Below are 21,660 nucleotides of genomic sequence, written 5' to 3'. Positions count from 1 at the left end.
CTGCATGTCCTCCCTCACTGCATCCATATATCTCCTCTTTGTCTCCTACCTGGTAGCTCCATCTCTAACATTCTTCTACCAATGTATCCACTGTCCCTCCTCTGCACATGTCCCAACCATCTCAATCTGGCTTCTCTAGCTTTTTCTCCAAACCTTCCTGTCTGTGTTGTCCCTCTAATGACCTCATTCCTGATCCTGTCCATTCTTGTCACTCCTAAAGACAATCTTAGCATCTACTATTTTAACATATACTACCACACATTTATGGTACATTTATGATACAGTGCATCTTAGACTTTGATTACGTTTTTTTTTTTTTTTTTAACAACTGCTGCCGCAAATACAACTTTGGCGCTGAGTGGTTAAAGGATCTTGTTTCAATGAGGACAAACTTAGAGAAAAGTTAGTGCCAACGTATGAACAAAACAAAGGCTGGCTGGAAAATAGGATAACTTCCACTAAAGCTCCTCATCATCATTTACTTTCATTAATAATCAATGTGATGTTCCTGCACAGATGGATAATGCTAAGAATTAAGTGCTTACTGTAGCTAGTCGATAATCTCAAGTTTCAGATTTAAAAAAACTTAATTTATGGATTAGAAAAAAGGTTCTCGTCTTTTAAAGTGTTGAGAATTAAAGTGTTGATTATTGCCCGAGTCATCGCCACAGTGTCCAAAAATGTTTTTTGTGTCCCTTCAGATCCCAAGGATCCCATTGCAATCGAAAGGCTTAACTTGATGAACATGGCCAAACTGAGCATTAAGGGTCTGATTGAGTCGGCGCTTAACCTGGGGCGCACACTTGACTCTGACTACGCTCCACTCCAGCAGTTCTTTGTGGTGATGGAGCACTGTCTGAAGCACGGCTTAAAGAGTACGTATGTAACACAGTATTGTCTGTTTAGAGCTGACTGTCAGAATTTACCTTGTATTTATTTTAATACCTGTTGAAAACAGGGCTGTGAAAAATTAATGTTTATTGTGAAATCAATCCTGTTTTAATGCCTTTTAAAGCATGTTGATTTATGTTGAACAATCATGAATAATTGCTATTGATCCACAGCTCCCCTGTGATTAATCAGATTAAACAAAAATGTAATTGTTTGACGGGCCTAGTTTTCTTCCATTATTAGTGTCATTATTACATATAGATCCAGGCTGTGGAACATGGTGACTGTTAGTTAGGCTTTGTTGCTGACTACATTTGTCTCTCGACCATCAGCTAAAAAGACCTTCCTGGGGCAGAACAAGTCGTTCTGGGGGGCATTAGAACTAGTGGAGAAGCTGACACCAGAGGCCGGAGAAATCACTGCCAGTGTGAAGGACTTGCCCGGCTTAAAGTGAGTGTGTGGAAGTGTTAACCTTACATTTGGATCTAGTAAATATATATTGATTTTTTTATCACTGTAGAATTCTGATTAAAAAAATTCTTTGAGGTGAAATTCACTGTTTACTCGGCTTAATGAGCCATTTTTATTTCGTTGATCTTTCACTGGTAAATGTTTTGGTCAGAATTGATATAAACAGCCTCTGTATAATTTGTATAGGACTCCTTTAGGAAGAGGACGTGCGTGGTTACGACTGGCCTTGATGCAAAAGAAGCTCTCCGACTACATGAAGACCATCATCAACAGAAAGGACCTGCTCAGGTGTGTGTGTGTCATGATTAATCTCATGATTTTCTGCGATTAATCAAATTGTTATGCAACTTAAAGGTCATTTTAAAACCAGAATATTTGGGTCCCTGCCAAGTTGTATCGAGAAAAATAAAAATGATAGTACTGTATATATAAAATAAAATGTGGTTTTAATTATGAGTTCTTAGCTTCGAGACAGACGATACAGTAGCGGCTAATGGAGGCATGTGGGGAGCAGGAGGAGGAGGAGGAGGGAGGGAGGAAGGGAGGAAGGGAAGAAGGGAAGAACGTAGACACTTGATTCCAGACCGTACCTTACACGTACACTTAACTCATACACTACTCATACCTACAGAGCTTACATAAACTTAGAATTAAATTGACTTACTTTTTTTTTCTTCTTTATTGGCACCATGCTCATATTTATCAACAAATTCCTGCTCATCATGCATTTCTTCTTCTGACCACCATCCTTACCACTCACTCTCTTAGAACTCATCACTATTATGAAGAAAAATGCACAGAATAGACAGAAAATCTCATAGATAATGCAAACACAATATGTATGAGTACGACAAGTGAACGAGTGAAGCGGCGTGGGCTGCTCCGAGTGCTCGGCCACCTAGCATTGGCGTCTGTAAGCGTGCTGGTATCTCAAGTCTTTACTCGTATCTCGAAGCAAAAATTTACTCGAAGGTTTGCTCGTCTCTTGAAATATTCATATGTCGAGGTTCCACTGTATAACAATAATATAATATAATGATGTTATCTAACATTTAAAATCTTATCTGCGCTCTGCAGTGAATTCTACGAACCAAATGCACTGATGATGGAGGAGGAGGGCGCCGTCATCGCTGGGCTGCTCGTGGGACTAAATGTCATTGACGCCAATTTGTGTATGAAGGGAGAAGACCTGGACTCACAGGTTCGTCTGCTTTTACTTCCTTCTGCACATTCTTTATTAACACCTCACTGATGAAACACAGTAGAGCTGTATCACTGCATCTCAGAAGTTTACTTCTGTTCATTTTCTTCAATATGATATCCATCCTGTAACATTAAATAAACTGTTCTCAAACCTTGCAGAAAACTAACACTTTTGGTTGTCGAATTTTGAGAATGAGGCCAGAATCACTGTTAGAGCTGGTCGGGTGCCTATTTGTATAAAGACATAAAGTGACACTTTAACTGCTGCAACGACTGTAATTTTCTGCTTCACTGATTAATGCAGACTTCAAAGTAAGATGTACAGTTATTGGCCGTTATATTAGGTGCACGCATTAAACTACTCTCTAATGCAGCAGTAACTCACGATTAAGCCATGTGATAGAGAGTTTAACACCCACGTGTTAAGATTTATACAAATGTTACACCGTTAGCAGATGGGCTACAGCAAAAGCAGAAGATTACACTCCTGTCAGGACTTAGAAGTATGACCAGGTCAGGACTAATACATGTGGGACAAGGATTAGGTTTTACTGTGAGAAGTAAAGATGAAAAAAAAAATCAGTCAATTGCAAAATGTATTGACATTTTCATCAACTGTTTGGACACAAAAAGTCTGAGGCACAGCAAGGTTTTATCCTAATCATTTTAAAGTATGAAAAAAATACATTGATTTTATTGTTGTGATTTTATTATCCTCTTTTGTTTTCCTCTTGCAGGTTGGGGTGATTGATTTCTCGATGTACCTTAAAGATGGTGGACACAGCAGTAAGAGTGCAGAGGGGTGAGTCAATCTCCAAACAAATCAGGAGTCCAGTCTGTAATACTGTCATATACAGTATGGAAAGAAAAAGTTACCAAGTACTATTGTGCAGTGAATGTTACATGTTTAAAAGTTGTTGATCATGAGAGACTGATGCGTTCAGGTGTTCCTGCTTAGTCTGTAAATCTGAGTGTTTTTTTCTAATAGGACTAGATTTTAAGTCTCTGGCTAAGGTTAAATTTTAACATGAATTTCAAAAAATAATTATTTATCCTAGAACATGCATAGCAAAACTGGGAAATTTACTTATTCAGAAAATGTTTGCTTTAATTTTTGGTTGTCTGTTACAGTTGGTGCAAGAATTAGAAAAGAGCCGAATTAGTCAGTTTTAAAACTAAATTATATTATTAAACCAAATGTTAACTATTTCTGTATACACGTCAAATTCTTGTGTATATTTTACCTCAATCCCTCAACTGAATTTCTCAATTTTAATTTCGACATTGCTTCTTTAGCGATGGTCAAATCACAGCCATTCTGGATCAGAAGAACTACGTGGAGGAGCTGAACAGACATCTAAGGTTTGTCACAAAGACACCCTCATCACCTACGTATTCCCCTCTAGTTTGAAATTACTATTAATTTCACATGACATATTTATGTCTTTTTTCCAGTGCATCAGTAAATAACCTCCAGGCCAAAGTGGATGCCCTGGAAAAGTCCAACACAAAGCTCACAGAAGAAGTAAGCTCAACCTTAAACGTACACCTGTGATGCTCTTTTGTTCATTTAAAAGTGTAATATTCCTGCACCTCTGTTTTTTGGTTTCCACAGCTGGCTGTGGCAAATAACAGGATCATCACATTACAAGAAGATGTGGAGAGAGTAAAAGAGGAGAGCTCCTATCAGCTGGAGTCCAGAAAGGTGAGGAAAATGTTTGGTTTTAGTCTTTTTATCGTCCACCATCTTCACAGAGGGACAACGGGTCAAACTGTGAAAAGTCCAGAATGTCAAACTGTTGATTCATGTCTGAAATGGATGGAAACAACATTCTAAAAATACAGAAAAAAGAAAAAAAAACACTTGTTCGACAATAACCAGAGATGTGCATTTCCCTTGTCAGGCCAGTCAGGCCTGATTTGTCTGTTTGACTCCTGTGGAGCCTCTGATGTTTCACTTCCTCATATTAATCATCATTAGAGCCCATAAATGTCTGTGGAGGAGTAAACAAGTAATTAAATGAAAACAAACATTTGTATTTACAACATGTATAACATGTATGTATTTATGAATGCAAAAGGTATTTTTTCTAATTATCTTACACTGTCTGCTCTGTTTTTTTACAGGCTTTAAAAAATGACACAGCGGTGGACGGACAAGCACTGGGAGAAACACGGAAACAGCTCAAAGAGGAAACTCTGCTCCGATTGGTGGGTTTGATTGGTGACTCCCGGAGGTGGTTGTATGTGTCCTGTGAGTTTTCCGGATTTGAATGCAATCCCGATGTCTGAGCAGGATGTGGAAAAGGAGCTGGAGGTGCAGATTGGGATGAAACAGGAGATGGAACTGTCCATGAAGATGCTGGAGAAAGACGTCTGCGAGAAGCAGGACGCTCTGGTGGAGCTCAGACAGCAGCTGGAAGACTTTCGTGCCATCAACCAACAGCTTACCCACAAGTCACAGGTAAACGTTATATCTCTGAGGCACCGACCAATAAAACGTCTCTGTGTATTCATTTATTTTTTACTAGTTTTTTTGTTTTTAAAAAATCAGTTTTCCTGAAAAAAAAAAATCTGTAAATAGAGTTTGTGAACAATATTCATATTGACTGGTCATTTTTGGCTCTAGTCTTAGATCTGATTGGATCTCTGTGAGCCAAGAAACCTAGCTCTGATTGGCTCTCACATGTACATACTGTAGCAAGCTCAGCGCTGATTGGACTTTGTTGCTGCCGGGATTTTTCTCTCTCTGTGTTTTCAGTGATTGACATAGACTTGCAGAATTTAAACACTTACAGTAGTTTTTCTTTAGTTTTCATCTTAGAAAAGAAGGTTGTTGAATAAGTCTTTGAAGGAAATTAAAAACTAACATTGTTTTATTAATTGTTAGGAGTTCTCCTGTGTCCCACTGTTATAGATTTAATTAACTGTGCAGCTGATGTATCATCAGTCACCAGTCAGAAAAGAATATGATAAATGAGCCAAATCACACTAATAATGTGTAATAATGTCTGTCAAACTCAAGGCCCAGGGGTCAAATGTGGTCCGCCAAGCCGTTGTGTGGCCCGTGGGAGCTTAAAAAGCATTTAGTAAAGTCCTTGCAGAATTTTTTTTCGACCTGAGAAATTAAAAGGTTTTTTTTATTACATAGCAATGGACAATATTTTTAGCTTGACTAAATAATACAACAAATAAAGATAAGTTTAAGTTTAATAAGAAACATGTATCAGTCTGTTATGGAGTAGTTGCATCTATACCAGCGGTCCCCAATGTTTTTGGTTACAAGGACTGGTCTGCCAGTCAAGAAGAAGAAAGAAAGTAAATGGATGTGGTGGATTTTCTTAATTTTCTTTGAATGAAGTAAATTAGTAAAAATGAAGTACATTTTTTCATTGTGTCCCGCTGCGGCCCCATACCAAATGACCTATGGACTGGTACTGGTCCACAGACCAGGGGTTGGGGACCCCTGATCTATACAGTCTTCCATTTACAACCGGCCCTCAAGGGGAGCTGTATTGATGATGTGACCCCCGGTGAAAATGAGTTTGACACCCCTGGTCTAAATTGTGAGACATTGTCATTGAAATAAATAGGATGCACTGCAGACTTTACATTACTGAGCAATAAGTGCAATATCAATGTGCATGTCAATCGGTTTCCGTGCAGTAGTTAGAACACTGCTGCAAATTTATCCCTATTCTCCTGGTACATAATTTAATGTATAAACGCCAATCCATGCTAATATTTATTTATTCCTGTTTACATTTGTCACTTCCAAACTGTTTATATTTATATTTACCATTAGTTTATATTTAGCACAATCTTGTTCTGCACTAGTGCACACTATGTGCCAAATCACACACACACATATATGTATATATATATATACTCTCTCTATATATATACACATACGTATATACAGTATGTACTATATATATATACACTATATATATGTACAGTATATATATATACACACACACATATATATGTATATATATATATATATATATACACACATACATACACACATATATATACATATATATATATACGTATATATGTATATATATATATAGCCATACCTCAATGTAGCTACTCATGGCCTATAAGCTGTGTACATTGTACTGTGTACTCCGGTTGCCAAGCAACGACATTCCGTTGCCAGACTTACTGCTTTTTGTGTTTCTGTGCGATGATGATAGAGAAAGTTTAAGTCTAAGTTTATTGATGACTGAGACAGGACTTGACTAACATGGTGGATCTCCCTCAGAGCACTGACACCAGCTCCAAACAGAAGAGTGAAGTCATTGTTCGCCTGGAGGAGAAAATCAACCAGATGTCAGGGACCGTGAAACAACTGGAGACCAGGTGAGAGGAGGTTTAATGCCTTTTGGAATTTCATCAAAACAAGGGTCGTTTTTTTTTTATTTTAAACCCATTTACATAAAAAAAAATATTTTGCTGTCTCTGCCATTTTCCCTCTTTCACTTCCCCCTTCATTACGTATTTATTTTTGTTTTACTTATTTCTGGCATTTGTCATTCTTCTTCTCAAATCAGTGAGAAACATTCGGTGAAACAGGCCCGTAACTTGAACTCGGCAGCAGAGAAACTGCTGCAGCTACAGCAGTAGCAGAGCCGCTGTGGCTTTCATAACTGAATACAAACATAAAAACCCCAGCTAAATATAATAGAATAACCAAACTAGGGTGTTATCTTTTCTTTCTGTACGATGCTCCTCTGTTGTTGAAAATTAAAGCATCCTTGCCACAACTTCTGCAGTGGCTCCACAGCAGCAGCTTTGAATAGTGTGGACCCAGTCGACCCTTTTAGCAGCTCCTGAATCCTTGTGTTGCCTACAGACGTGTTCATGGTATCAGAATAATATTTTTAATTTGGACCCTTAGTGCTTTTCAGCCACGATTTGAGACGAGGCCTGAGGCCTGAATGTCCACTTTAGACATTATTCCAAAATGAAGGACTGACTAAGATGTACCGTGTGACACATTCTGGATATTAAGGATTAGCTGTGATGATGTGATTTATTAGATCTCTTCTACAGAGTGTGATTAAATATTTTCTATCTAACACAGACTAGACGGCCAGATGGTTAGCAACTGAATATTTTGGTTTGTTTTTTGCTATTTGTTAATCCTCACGTAAGAGTTGAAGATCAATACAGGGAGATGCGAGACGTGAAGGGCAAAATTAATTTATTAATTTGAATTGTATGTGACCATAACATTGGTGTGAACTGTAGTGATCATTAGGCTAATAAAACGATACACAAAAACATCTTCTTGAGCCTTAGTTTCTCTTTCTTTCCCTCCGTTTCGTTTTGTTTTAAACACACGTTTCCCTGTCATGTGTTCATTTCATCACATTTTAATTTTTTTTTGTCATGAGTTTGTGGTAACCCCCCACCCCCCTAACCCCTGACCAGATGCAAACAGGCAGAGAAGGAAAGGGACATGGCCTTTGAGGCCAACCGGCTCTTCAAAGAGGAGTTTGGGGACAAAATCGAGAGTCTGCAGGTGGAGGTGGAGCAGCTGAGGAAGCACAGGTAGGAAGTAGGAATGAGGTACCGAGAAATGTCACTTTGGACTAAATCAGTCACTACACTGACTGAATGACTGACTAACAAGGAAAAGCAGCTACGGCAAAGAATCAAATGTGTTAAATTGACAGAATCACTGTTACTTGCAGTGGTTCTCAAATTGTGGTACGTGTACCACCTGTGGTATGTGGGGAAAATTCACATTTTCACATTTACATTTTCAATTGAATAAATCTGAAACATACCATGTACAATTATATGTATATTACATAAACATCTTTCTAAACATTTCTAAACATCTCTCCAGTGTGGTGGAAGCTAATAGCTTCCACCACACTGGAGAGATCGTCAGGATGTGTTGCTGTTAAAGACACATCCTGACAGTTCATCTTGGTACAGTCCAAACCAAATGCACCATAACTGTAATCAGAAGGTCAAATGTTTCACTAAATTCTATGATGTTCTTATCTTAAATCACATCACTTTAACGTACTAATCCGTCTTGTTAATCTGAAATGTTTTCTCATACATACTCTTAATCAATTAGTTCTTGCCATTTGGGTCTCATATTAATAAAAACTAGGACTGCTAGTATAAAAAAGCACATTTTGTAGAAGTCAGGGAAATGTATTTTAAGGATTCTTGTGTTTCTTTTTTATTTTGTGGTGATATTTCAGGGCTGTTTTGGAACATGAGCTGAAAAAAGGACGAGAACGCAGGAGCCAGCATCAACCTATCATTACACCCCGTGCATCCAGCGCTCCTCAGAGGGAATGGGTGCTGTCAGAGAACTTACCAAATGTAAGACCGTGCTCCAAATACGCCTCTGAACCAGTCACGTGCAAACACAAAACTGTGTTTGTCACAAATTTGAAAACACATTTCTGTCTTCAGCAGCTCCCAGATTCACCATCCGTGAATAGAGACACTGAGCAGCAGCACAGTGGACCAGAGGACAAGTCTAGTCTGAGCTCCAGTTTGTAAGCAATTTAGTTCTGAAAATGAGTTTTTGAGAAATGCTATTGTAAATACAGTGGGTACGGAAAGTATTCGGACCCCTTTAAATTTGTCACTCTTTGTTTCATTGCAGCCATTTGGTAAAATCATTCATTTTAGAATACTTATGACCATGTGATATTTCAGTTTTTCTTTTTTAATAAATTTGCTAAAATTTCTACATTTCTGTTTTTTTCTGTCAAGATGGCTGCAATGAAACAAAGAGTGACTAATTTAAAGGGGTCTGAATACTTTCCGTACCCACTGTACACTGGTCATTTTAAATGTTCAAAATGTCCTTCTCTTTCAGGACCTTGTCAAATGAGGATGAAGTGGTAAGGATTCTTCTTTTACAAATCACCTAAAGTCTTATGAAAAATTGTCTTAAAATATTATTTTGACGTTGATTACATTGATCTGGCAAACAAACAAAAACAAAGTTTCTCTATCAAAATAGTTACAGAGTGCTATAGGGCATTGTTTCCCAAAGACTGGGTTGTGACCCTCGGGTGGGTCGCAAGAGATTTTTTTAGGGGGTCGTCTTCTTTGCCCAGGAGTTTACAAATAATGTCTATTAACTTGGGTAGCGAAGGTTTGTGACTTTGGGAAGATTTGGGAAACACTGCAAAAGGGTGTATAATACAGTGTAACTGCCACTAAACACAGTACAGTATTATTGTGCAATAAATAGTATATATACTTTGGCAAATTGTCTGCAGACGGTGCCATCATTTGTGAAGATCGGTCAACCGTCCATGTGTTCGCTGTGTGATCAGGAAGACTCGATTCTGAAGACAAAGGTAGAAGGAGCCTGGGCTGGGATTTAAACATGCAACCCTGTTCTTTTCAACACCACAGATTTTGAATTTGCAATAAAAGCTTATTTTCTATCACTTAAGCTCAGAGAAAATGATAAGAATTATTGTTAGTATTAACAATTGTTTTTGCTAAAATTATTGGGATCATTTCTCATTTATAAAGTCTGACCAGATGTTTCCAACCCTAGTGTTTATCCTGTCTGCTAACAGTATATTACAAAGTTGTTAAATCAAACTCCAATGCCTTGATTTTTTAACTGTCTCCAGAAACAGTGTAAAAACTGCAGTGGTGTTTTCTGTGAGAACTGCGTGTCCAATGAGCTGCCGTTACCTTCCTCCATCCAACCAGAGACCGTGTGCTCCTCCTGCTACTCCCTGTTACTCCAGCAGTATGCATCCACACCCACATAAACAGCCATAGACTTAACAAGAGGGGGAACAGGTGTAAAACTGGCTCCTTAAAAATGCACTTTTTGGCATGTCATGGAAATGTCTAATTCCTGAAATGGAGATTTTAGTTTGTTGTTTATTTGGTAGTGTCCACATGTGAGAAAGTTTGCCAATAAGTTGTGTGCGCGCAGGTTTTTATTTACTCAAACAACTTAATCTGCTTGATAGTGCTTTATGAGCTTCTACTGCAGGTTAGTTGCTGATGGTTTATTGATGTGTAAATGACAGAAATCATCTCATGTTTTAAGAAGAGGACTTCACACAATGTCAACCAGTTGGAGTAAAGTGACAATATTCTCAATAAAGGGAAAGAATTTCTGAAAGAGAACATAATGTGTGTGCAACAGATTCACAAATACGATGATGTTAGGCACATCATTGTATTTGTTAAAAAAAAAGTTAAAATGTGACATTGTAGGCAGATGTTTATTTAGAGAAATGGTTAATTATCTGAAAAATTAAAATTGCCTATATTTACGTCTCATCGTGTTATAAAAAAATAAAATACTGTACATCCTTAAAACATCAGAGATAAATTCAAGCCTAACATCAGTCCTCCTTACATTTACATAAGAAGTAAAACAGTTGCATGGAGGTATCAAACACTCAGTAACTGTGTACTTTTGCCATCATTTTTGCACAACCTAGAAATAAAAGGTAAAAAGACTTGTACCTGTTTTATGAGATTGTTCTGGGATTGCATATATTAAATAGATTTTATCATGAAAAACAAAATATTTTCCCCACACTTTTAGATAATTCAAGGATAATTTCTCTGCATTTTTGTTTTTTGATTTAACGTTACAATCATACATCACTGCAGGACTTGGTTTATGCTTCAGTTATGCTGATTTCCATTTTTTCCTGAGTATTTTATCAAATCAGTGCACTTATTACACAAATGAATTCCTCTTTGCGTGACTTGTGTGTAAAGAGGGGCTTAGCATTTCATCGTTACCATGGTTGTTTTGAATGAAGAATAATTACAAGTTCAGCAAATTCAGTGTTGTCTTAAGCCAGTTACTATGCAATATTGAAATGCTTATTAGTTTAATTAAAGTTTTATTATGACCTCACAATGTTTGAATTTTTGACTACACACCCTACATACATAATAATATACAGGTAAAATGGTTTAAGTATGCCATATATCAATTTATGATTAGGTCAGAAGTAAATTACTATTCCGTTACTATTATTACGGAATCAGATTCACTATCTTACGGTTGTTTTTTGTATTTTCCTTCAATTAATTGTATTTAAAAAACATTTTGTCACCATTTTCCCTCCGGCTGTACTGCTTCTACAGATGTTAACGTTCAAGGTTGTATCCAATCAGATTTCAGACACCACTTACTGGTTACTAGGGTCAAAAAAATCTACCCAAAGAATCAATAACGCTAGCGTATGTAGCCTAAAATTAGCGGTGATTCGATGAGTACTGTAACCAATCAGATCTCAGTTGGTGAGACCCCACAATCCACCTAATGCAGGGGTGTCAAACTCATTTTCACCAGGGGCCACGTTAGCAATACAGTTCACCCTGAAGGGCCGGTTGTAAATGGAAGACTTTATAGATCAGGGGTCCCCAATCCCCGGTCCGCAGACCAGTAGCTGTCCATTGGTCATTTGGCCACATTGGGACACAAATGTACTTAATTTTTACTACTTTACTTTATCCACAAAAATCCTGTCATATCATTTTACTTTCTTTATAAAAGTAATCTTGTCGTTTATCGCTATGTAAGTTGATGGTCAGAGGCAACTTTCCCTGCATCCACGAGTTTCTGAGCATAATGATGCGACAAAACTTGTGCTAAGAACACCACTGGACTAGCTTGACTTACATTAGCATTTATGGCGAAAGTAATTGAAGTTATGTTGGAACTGAAACGTCCTGACAAGGTACTGTAAAACACAGTAATTAGACAAGTTCTACGGTAAAGTGTTTTTTCGGTACAGTATTCTGTCGGCCATTAATTACAAATTATGAAAAAACCTACAAGTATACATTGAACATTGAACGTTTAAAGAGGCAAATGTATACATGACACATCGTTACAGTCAATAAAACGGCATGTTTCATTACATAAATACACGATTAACCTGCGACGACCTGGTTGTTTAACCCTTGTAAAGTTGGAGGTCACCTAGACCCAATATGTGTTTGTGTCTGTGTGTTTGTGCGTGTGTGCATGTTCCTGTACTGCGTGACTTGTGCCAACTTTTCCTCATATTCATTAATACTCATTCTGGGACAAGATGAAAATCATTGCAAGGACTAACGGTGTGTACCAAAATGCGAAGGACCGTACAAGGGTTAATGCACTGCCCTCACAGACACATTTACCGAAAACTGTAATTGATTGACCTCATGTTAAATGATAACAGATTCTATATTTATTGTTTGATAATCAGATCAGACAGTAAATACATACAACTGTATTTTTCACCGAGGACGAAGAAGGACGTCTTAAATAACACACAGTGAAATAAAAACTCAACATACCGAATATTATTTCACTTTGAAGCGATAACCAAATTCATCGTCATTGTTGTTGTTTGATGTTTGATGTTTCACCTTCTATCAACTGTCTCGTGTAGAGTTCAAAAACAACTCGATGAATCTTTCTCCTGCAAAAACAAGTCAAACATTATTAGTGTTAGTGGTTAATATATTATCTATACCAGTGGTTCTCAAGCTGTTGTACCACCAGTGGTACGCGAGCGCTCTCTAGTGGTACACGGGGAAATTCACATTTTCACATTTACATTTTCAGTTGAATAAATCTGAAACATACCATGCACAATTAATACAACATTTAAACATAAACATCTTTCTAAACATTTCTAAACATCTCTCCTGTGGTGGAAGCTAATAGTGAAGGTCTATGCTGCTATATTCTAATGTTGGTCATCATGGTGGTACTCAGAGAGATCAAGGTTTTCGCAGGTGGTACAGAGTAGAAAAAGTTGAAGAACCACTAGTCTACCATTGACATAATGATATAGAATTTGGGAGAAATCTGAGTTTATTTGCATATTTTAACAGAATTTGCAACAAAAAAAATAATTGTGATTTGAACTGTTAATAAAATCAGTTTTTTTCAGATACTCTGACAGGCCTACCTATGTAATGTTTATCTCTGGACATGGCAGCCACAGCATCCTGGTGGCAGCTAAAATGAACATCAGCCTCTCCATTCGGCCTCCCGTCAGCACCACATGCGATCAGGATGCTGGATACAGGTAGAGGGGAGAAAAACTGCAGGAAAAAAAAAGAAAAAAAAAAAGAATATTTTTCAAAATTTCAGTGCAAGCACAGAACAGTAACTGCAGCGCTTATATCAGAAAAAAAACTTGTTTGTCTCTCAACATTGATAGAAATATCAGAATGGTGTAGTTGCTAAAATGTGTCTTGTATTTAAGCTAGGAAAGTTTATTGTTTTTTATGTAGTTTCTAAGTTTAGTAACATTTTAAGCCTGTTTGAGTTGGACATATTTTAATTCACAAAGTATTTTTACCTTCACAATGTCTTCTCCAGATGTCCTAAAAGGAAGCCCCCTCATATGGACACAATGAAGCATTGCAGGTGAGATCTGTGGAGATCCTGATGGAGCAAACAAAGGGGTATTCAGTCAGTTTATAATCAGTTTCTAATTTTTTTTTTTTAGGTTTGATGCAACATGATATTTATTTCAATAAACTACTCAGAAAGGGGCAGAAACAGTATATTTTTGATGTATAACTTAGTATATGTCCCTCTTTAAGATTAATGTACATAGGAATTATATGATATGCTATGTTTGAATAACATTAGTCTTGAGTGGTCTCTTGTCTGTAATGGGTTATCCATTTCTCACCAGTTTCTGTGTTGTATTTTGGGATGGAAAGAGTTCTGATGGCCGACTGAGAACTCTTCTGTGCAGATGCTGAATTATTCCTACTCTTCCAGCTTGGGGGACTCTCATCACTTGCACTGGTAAGCACTTCAATGTACCTGCAAATATTCCCCATAGGTCAGTATATAAAGAAAACACGGCCATCATCGGGGAAAATGGTGGTTAAACATGTACTTTAAGCATTGAGAATTGCTGTACAAAAATGAATAACTGCAGAATCTAAGAGATGCTTCTTACCTGTTCCCTATGAACTCCTTATCTCTCTGCAGAGCTTCATCTGCCTCTCTCTGGGAGGGAAACTGCACGTAGGCCTCTGTAGGCCTTCCTCTGCGGTCCGTGATGAAGGTGATTCCATTCTCTACTATATTCAAACCTGACAATGAAAGCAGATTCACTTTTGTTTTTGGTTTATAAACAAAAACAAATATTTTTATTATTAAGTGACTTTACCTACTGTTGGAACAGTTTAAAAAAATATTTAAAATTGAAATAACACAACACATCCATCGGAGACAGTTTACCTCTGAAGAACTGGACTATGTCGTCCTCTGTACATGAGAAGGGCAGACCCCTGAGCCGCACCACCCTGCTGTCAGCTGCAGGCTTTAAGGGTCTGTTCAGCATGGCTTCAGCATCACCGTTTGTCACTTCATACACTGCAGACACACGCAACATGTGATTTCATACAAATACCTCGAAACGTCCAGTTAATCATTTTGGACAAATCATAAATGTACGCGTCCCTCAAAGAGACAAACCTTCTACATATCTTTCACCGATGTACTGTCTGTGTTTCTCTAAAGCTCTGCTGACGTCTTCCTCATCCTCCATCTCGATGAAGCCTCGACCCGATGGCCTTCCCCGTCTGTCCAGAGTCAGGTGTATCCCATTCAACCCATCACGGATCCTACAGTCTGCAACAGCAAAACAGAATTCAGAAATGGAACAATTCCACGGTTTCTGAAGGTGTATGCGTAGTATAAGAACTAGCTCTTTTTTGCGAGGCTGCAAAAACATTGTAATCGACAGTTGCTTCCGCTGCTTCTTTTTCCAGACGAAGAGTAGCTTGTAGGCTGTCATGACGTTGTCGATTTTTTTTGCAAAATCGAACCATATCGTCGTCCCATTCCCGTGACATCTCTTGCAGATCCAAATCCGGGATACAGTAAATTTGATATATACAGTTTTAAAAACCCGCGAAGTCATGAACCCACGAAAGATGAACCATGAAATAGCAAGGGACTACCTACTACTATTGAACCTTAACCTGTATTTTCACATAATTCTTACCAGAGAAGAACTGCATGAGGTCCTCAGCAGAGCATGACCATGGCAGACCTTTGACCTGCACAATGAACACATCCCTGTCTGGCTCCTCCACAGACTGGTTGACTCGGGATGGTGTGTACTCATCCTCAGAAGACGCTTCAGCCTAGAAGGCATAGTTTGATTTTTTGACTAACATTTTTACGGAGCCCCTAAAGGGACATAGAAAAAAAAAAGAGAAACGTATCATGTGTGCACGAGATACTTTCTCGTGAGCATGAGAAAGTATATCTAAGACATTTTGCCACACATACATACAGGGTAATAGACATGATACCGGCATGTCATGTGTGACATTTGTACTGTATGGTGGGCATTTAATTAATGTAGGGTACCCCAGTTAGACACAGGAGGGCACTGTTGCTGTTGTTCTATTGTTGATAACGGTGTAGGGAGGTTCGTGAGGGGTAATACGTATTTACGTAAATCATTAATAACTATCTCGACTCTATTACGCGAATTTTCCCATTTCTTGGATCTTGAAAAGCAACGACTGCGATAGGAGAGGTACCAGTGTATTTCGTGATAACTTTCACGTAATTGCGTGATGTCTGTAAAGCACACCGAGTTTGCTTTATGCATGAAATGTGCTCTATAAATAAAATTGAAATTAATGAAATGATGAAGGTCCACCTGCGAGCCAAGAATATGGTATAAATATTTTTATTAGTATGCGTACTCTCAGAAGGATGAAGGATGAGAATGATTTACGTATATACTTATTTACTCTTCACGAACCTCCACTGCACCTACACTAACACACTGTTATCAACAATAGAACAACAGTGCCCTCCTGTGTCTAACTGAGGTATCCTACATTAATTAAATGCTCACCATATATACAGTAAACATGTCACACATGACATGCCTGTACCGCAAGTACGGTACATGATTGTTTTGTTTTTTAAATGTATTACCCGGTATGTATGTGTGGAAAAATGTCTTAGATAATCTTTCTCCTGCTCACGAGATAGTATCTCGTGAGCAGGAGATACTTTTCTTCCCCCCACCCCCCATGTCCCTTTTAGGAGCTCCGTACATTTTAGATAAAGGATGCAGAAAAGCTGTTGCCATTACCAGGGAAGTCAGAGGATACGTTTTTGTAAAACTAAAAAGACAATTTTCACCTTTTCAGCATCATCTTGAGATGCTTGTGCAGATGGACTTCTTGACTGTTGGTAATGAAACAATGTCTCTGAGCTCTGCAGGGAACCTGGTGGTGATAACACACCGAGTTTTAACAAAACATTTGGTATTGTGTGAGTATTAACAACACACTGTTTTGTGGAGTACCATACCAGTTTCTGAGCCACACAGTGGGTCGGACACAGGCTGATGAGCAAACGCCATATTAGCCCTCATCCTCCAATTAGGGTGAATCTCATTACTGGAGCTGGAAAACACTTTGATGTATCTGTAATTTTTAAAGAAAGATTAACATTGTCAAAATACATCACATGCAGTGTGACTTGAACTTGACCCTTAAAAACTGCCTTTTAAAGCCAAACAACCATTTATGTGTCTTGACCAGTGGTTCTCTGACTTTATCTACTCTGTACCTGAGAAAACATTGATCTTTCCACAATGTAAGTAGTAAGTACCACCATGATGACCAACTTGTAAGTGATCCCATGATTTTGTGCTGCCTGTGCCTTACTTGAGCAACAGACTTGCATTGCAGCAAAAAAAACCATTACATAAATAAAAAAGACCAGACATCCTATTTCATAATCTCAGAAGTAGCTACACATTTTTCCTAAATGTTGTATTAATTGTGCATGGTATGTTTCAGATTTATTAAATTGAAAATGTAAATGTGAAAATGTGATTTTTCCACGCATACCACTAGAGAGCGCTCCACAGTTTGAGAACCACTGGTCTAGAGCTAAGCCGCATAGATGAATGTCCAGAGGCCTCAAAATATGTCGAAATGACCAGCCAATCATGGCTGTTGTAATATCATGCATAATGTCACTCATCAGGCATGTATCAGATGAGATACTACTGTATACTCGGAGTAGAAGTAGCCATTGGTTGTATTACTTACCTGTTTCCTATAAACTCTCTGTCTTTCTGCAGAGCTTCAACTGCTTCCTGCAGAGAGGAAAACTGGACAAAGGCTTCTCCAGACCTCCTTCCTGTGAAGTCTGTTACAAAGGTGATTCCATTCTCCACTATATCCAAACCTGATGATGAAAGAAGAATTATGAGATTTACTACAGAATATTTGCTACAGACTACCAAGGAAAGAAATATCAAACATTCTTGCTCCTCATGCACAATTTGTCTGTGGCTATGAATTTAATTTACTGCTAAATCAACCAAATATGTAATGTGTTAAGTAATGTTATAGCTTGTGTTTGTGTAGTTTTACCTGTGCTGTTTGTAAACCTGTTAAAACAGTCAATGTTTATTATTCTAAAAACAACAACCCAAGATACCTTACCTCTGAAGAACTGGACTACATCGGCCTCTGTACATGTGAAGGGCAGACCCCTAAGCCGGACCACTTCACTTTTAGCGTTAGGCTCCAGGTTTTTCTTCAGCATGGCTTCAGCATCACTGTTCGTCACTTCATACACTGCAGACACAAGTGACGTGATTTCATACAAATGAAATGAAATCTGAAAAGTCTATTTAATCATGAATGTACGCGTCCCTCAAAGAGACAAACCTTCTACATATCTTTCACCGATGTACTGTCTGTGTTTCTCTAAAGCTCTGCTGACGTCTTCCTCATCCTCCATCTCGATGAAGCCTCGACCCGATGGCCTTCCCCGTCTGTCCAGAGTCAGATGGATTCCATCTAACCCTCCACGGATCCTGCAGTCTGTATTAGAGATGAAGTATCTCTTTTCAAAATCAATCCATTTTTTTTAACTTGTGTTTTTTACTTTTATTGACAATTTCAGGCTTTAAAAAAATCACACACTACTGATCATAATTATTTAGACCAAATGGCTTTTTTTAAAGCATTTCAATGTTAGATGACATTTGGTCAACGTCTCTTACCAGAGAAGAAGTGCATGATTTCTTCTGCAGAGGTCGACCATGGAAGACCTTTCACCCGCACGATAAACACGTCTTTCTTCTCTGGCTCTTCAGACTGTTGGACTGGCTGTGGTGTAAGCTCATCATCAGAAGATAAATCAGACTGAAAGGCAAAGTGTGACATATGTTAGGTATGGCACAAGCAGAAATTTCTAAAAATAATTCAATGACAAATAGCAAAATTATATTTTTGATTTGAAACCTTCTGGGCTATAACAGTTTCAGGATAGTTATGTTTTTTACTAGTTGAATATTTTCTTGTGTCTAAGGGTTTTTATTTTACACTTTTACCTCCTTAGCTTCTTGACTGGTTGCCTTGGAAAAAGAGTCTCTTAAATAGGTGTCATGAAGCGTCGTCTCGAAGCTCTGGATGGATTCTGAGGAGAAGGAACCATTAGAGTCAGTTTTATGTGACAAAAATAGTACCTTTAGTTTATTTTCAACTTGATGACATAGTCGTATAACTGATAATTACTGTGACATTTCCCTTAAATGATAGTTAGACAAACAAATAAAAGGTTTGGGGTAAAACAACCTCGGCAGCCTGTAGTGGGATGATCAGATAGGGCAGTGGTGTGCAACCCACGTCTCCTGTGTGTCCAATGTTGTTTACAATATAGTTTTATATGTTGGTTAAATGCAAGTGAAAATTTTAATTGTAGCAACAATTACACTGACTTATAAAACCATCATGCACTATAAAGAACAGAAAAGTTCCCAAATGTTATACAAGGTCTTTGTCTTCCTACACATTCTCACCAGTTTCAGGGTTGCACTGCGGAGCAGAGACAATCGTGTTTTCCGACTGAGGATCGATCTGAGCAGGCCCCAACGTCATCTTTATTTCGGAGCAGGGGTTGATCTCATCGTTTTTGCTGCGAAAGACCTTGATGTATCTGTAAATATTTATATAAAAAAAAGACCAGCATGTCAGTAAAAGACCACCACCCGATGATGGTGCTTTTGACAGAGGTCACTTTCCTACCTGTTTCCTATAAACTCTCTGTCTTTCTGCAGAGCTTCAACTGCTTCCTGATGAGAGGAAAACTGGACAAAGGCTTCTCCAGACCTCCTTCCTGTGAAGTCTGTGACGAAGGTGATACCATTCTCCACTATATCCAAACCTGACGATGAAAGAAGAATTATGAGATTTACATTAACATCAAGTAATATGAACATATATATATTTTCCCCACATGAAACATTAGTGGCACAGTTTTTAAGGGTGATGATGTGAACAATCACAAATTAGTATTATAAACGACACGTCCGTCTGAGACAGTCACCTGTAAAGAACTGGACTATGTTGTCCTCCGTACATGTGAAGGGCAAACCCCTGAGTCGGACCACTGTACTGTCATCTGCAGCAACTTGGGCTAGGGCTTTCTTTAGAATGGCTTCAGCATCACTCGTTGTCACTTCAAATACTGCAGATAAATGAAAAAATGTTTATTTATATGAACTCATTATTATATGAAAATTTGGTTATAGCAATGTTTAACTGATGTTAAAAAGATTTAGTGTGAGTTATATTCAATACATATATGACAAACTGGAACATTTAAAAAACAAAAACAGCTGGAGGAGGATCACAAAAAAAATGAAATGCGTCAGTAGTCGAGTGTTTAAGGTACAAACTGTAAGAGCCGTAGGTTATTATCATTCCTGTAGACCTAATAAAAATAACATCAACAACAACAACATCAGCAATAATGTTGTTTTTGTGTAACATGGTAATGTTGCATCACCGATAACTAAGGATAATATGTTGTCAACTGGATTCATGATTCCTAATGCCACTAACCTTCCACGTATCTTGAACCGAGGTACTGACGGTGCTGCTCTAAAGCTTTGCTGACGTCCTCTCTGTGCTCCATCTCAATGAAGGCTCGTCCTGACGGCCTCCCCAGTCTGTCCACGGTCAGGTGTATACCACTCTGCCCATCACGGATTCTGCACTCTGCATTTATGTAATGAAACAATAATTACATTTAGCTTACTTACGGCTTAGAAATCTATAAGTGGTAGCCAAGCAATAATCTACAGAAAACGTATAGAAGTGATCTCACCAGAAAAAAACTCCATTAGGTCCTGTGCTGAGCACGACCATGGAAGACCATTCACTTGCACGATAAACACCTCCTTCTTCTCCGGCTCATCAGACTGGTAGGCTGGCAGTGGTGGATACTCATCCACACAAGACGATTCAGCCTGGTGGAAAGCCAATGAACCCTTCTTCACAACTTTTCAAGACAGTCAGTCTTGGCAGTGAACCTTATCTTAACCTAAAACAAACCCCAATACATTGACAGTAGACTAAACCATCCCAACCATCTATCTGTCTATGAGTGACTGACTGACCTTGTTACAGAAGCGGAACTGTCCGATTTCCACCGCAGGCTGGACCTGGCATATCCCGTGTACGCAGCCTCTCCGGGTCACTGATGTCCAGGTTCGTTGCTGGATGAATCCGCCTCCTGATGTGAAGCTTGTCACTAACTGCGGCTGCCGGACTGCGGCGCAACGCCGCAGCAGAAACAACAGAGATTTGCTTCTTAGGGACATGGTGGTTACTGCATCAGAAAATGATCATTAGTAGCGCAGACGTGATTTTTCTTTTCTTTTTTATCTATTTTTAAGAGTTAGCTTAAAGCTTCACAAGAGGACAAGAAGAACTGACAGACTCACGTGGGGCAGTCAAGGGCACAGGCTTAACAGACAGACCAAGTTCTCAATATTGTGATCATAGTTTCCGGTTTTGAGATTTCAAAATGAAACAAACGCCGCATAACGAAACGCAGAGATAAATGTCATTTGTTGAGGAAAAAGTTAAAATAATTAATACTAAGTACTGTACGTTATTTTTGGCAACGTATAAAACAAGTAGATTGGACCCAGTTGTTCACCTGACCAATATCTTTCACGCAAACGTACCTCATGTTATTTAAGATACAAAAATTTAATATGTAAATAATTTACAATAATAATGTAAATT

At 38.3% G+C, this 21,660-nt stretch overlaps 2 protein-coding genes across 7 annotated transcripts in view; one reads left to right on the top strand and one right to left on the bottom strand.

Moving 5' to 3' along the window:
- The window catches only part of LOC103397815 (protein RUFY3-like), a 15,838-nt gene extending 4,378 nt beyond the window's left edge, over positions 1–11,460 (top strand). For 2 of the 5 annotated variants that reach the window (XM_008336204.3, XM_008336205.3), the window contains exons 2-18: positions 702–875; positions 1,224–1,341; positions 1,549–1,650; positions 2,440–2,563; positions 3,303–3,367; positions 3,862–3,927; positions 4,021–4,090; positions 4,181–4,270; positions 4,693–4,776; positions 4,862–5,029; positions 6,836–6,933; positions 8,008–8,127; positions 8,799–8,922; positions 9,016–9,101; positions 9,428–9,452; positions 9,837–9,917; positions 10,203–11,460. In XM_008336204.3, coding sequence (XP_008334426.1) covers positions 702–875; positions 1,224–1,341; positions 1,549–1,650; positions 2,440–2,563; positions 3,303–3,367; positions 3,862–3,927; positions 4,021–4,090; positions 4,181–4,270; positions 4,693–4,776; positions 4,862–5,029; positions 6,836–6,933; positions 8,008–8,127; positions 8,799–8,922; positions 9,016–9,101; positions 9,428–9,452; positions 9,837–9,917; positions 10,203–10,346 — 1,739 coding nt within the window. In that variant the 3' untranslated portion in view covers positions 10,347–11,460. Of the gene's footprint in view, positions 1–701; positions 876–1,223; positions 1,342–1,548; positions 1,651–2,439; positions 2,564–3,302; positions 3,368–3,861; positions 3,928–4,020; positions 4,091–4,180; positions 4,271–4,692; positions 4,777–4,861; positions 5,030–6,835; positions 6,934–7,124; positions 7,856–8,007; positions 8,128–8,798; positions 8,923–9,015; positions 9,102–9,427; positions 9,453–9,836; positions 9,918–10,202 lie in introns of those variants that run through there. The other 3 variants (XM_008336206.3, XM_008336207.3, XM_017043137.2) reach the window with 2 other exon arrangements.
- Positions 11,461–12,762: 1,302 nt separating this feature from the next.
- Positions 12,763–21,441, bottom strand: LOC103397816 (uncharacterized). Of its 2 annotated transcripts, XM_008336209.3 has the most exons (22): positions 21,354–21,441; positions 21,027–21,238; positions 20,735–20,876; positions 20,470–20,625; positions 19,952–20,092; positions 19,651–19,789; positions 19,425–19,561; positions 18,957–19,042; positions 18,627–18,768; positions 18,289–18,444; positions 18,061–18,195; positions 17,662–17,800; positions 16,913–17,028; positions 16,742–16,827; positions 15,579–15,720; positions 15,047–15,202; positions 14,810–14,944; positions 14,526–14,661; positions 14,250–14,386; positions 13,911–13,996; positions 13,515–13,650; positions 12,763–13,019 (listed from the first exon to the last, which is right to left on the bottom strand). In XM_008336209.3, exons 2-22 carry the CDS (start codon positions 21,228–21,230, stop codon positions 12,973–12,975), a joined length of 2,754 nt encoding a protein of 917 aa, XP_008334431.1. In that variant the 5' UTR covers positions 21,231–21,238; positions 21,354–21,441; the 3' UTR covers positions 12,763–12,972. The 2 variants fall into 2 exon arrangements, with proteins under 2 accessions (XP_008334431.1, XP_008334430.1); XM_008336208.3 differs by having other exon boundaries at positions 21,027–21,397.
- Positions 21,442–21,660: the final 219 nt, after the last annotated feature.

Source organism: Cynoglossus semilaevis, chromosome Z (genome assembly GCF_000523025.1).
Source record: "Cynoglossus semilaevis isolate Cse_v1.0 chromosome Z, Cse_v1.0, whole genome shotgun sequence".
NCBI classification, from domain to species: Eukaryota; Metazoa; Chordata; class Actinopteri; order Pleuronectiformes; family Cynoglossidae; genus Cynoglossus; species Cynoglossus semilaevis.
This window is presented reverse-complemented; position numbering and strand designations above follow the sequence as displayed.

Bases quoted from the DNA above. Each gene is read 5' to 3' on its own strand.
- LOC103397816 (XM_008336209.3), bottom strand. From the start codon at position 21,230: ATGTCCCTAAGAAGCAAATCTCTGTTGTTTCTGCTGCGGCGTTGCGCC. The intron at 13,997-14,249 runs GTGAGAAATGGA...TTGCTCCATCAG, and splicing joins AAAATACAACACAGAAACTG to GATCTCCACAGATCTCACCT. The intron at 13,651-13,910 runs GTAAAAATACTT...TTTTTCCTGCAG, and splicing joins CTGGAGAAGACATTGTGAAG to TTTTTCTCCCCTCTACCTGT.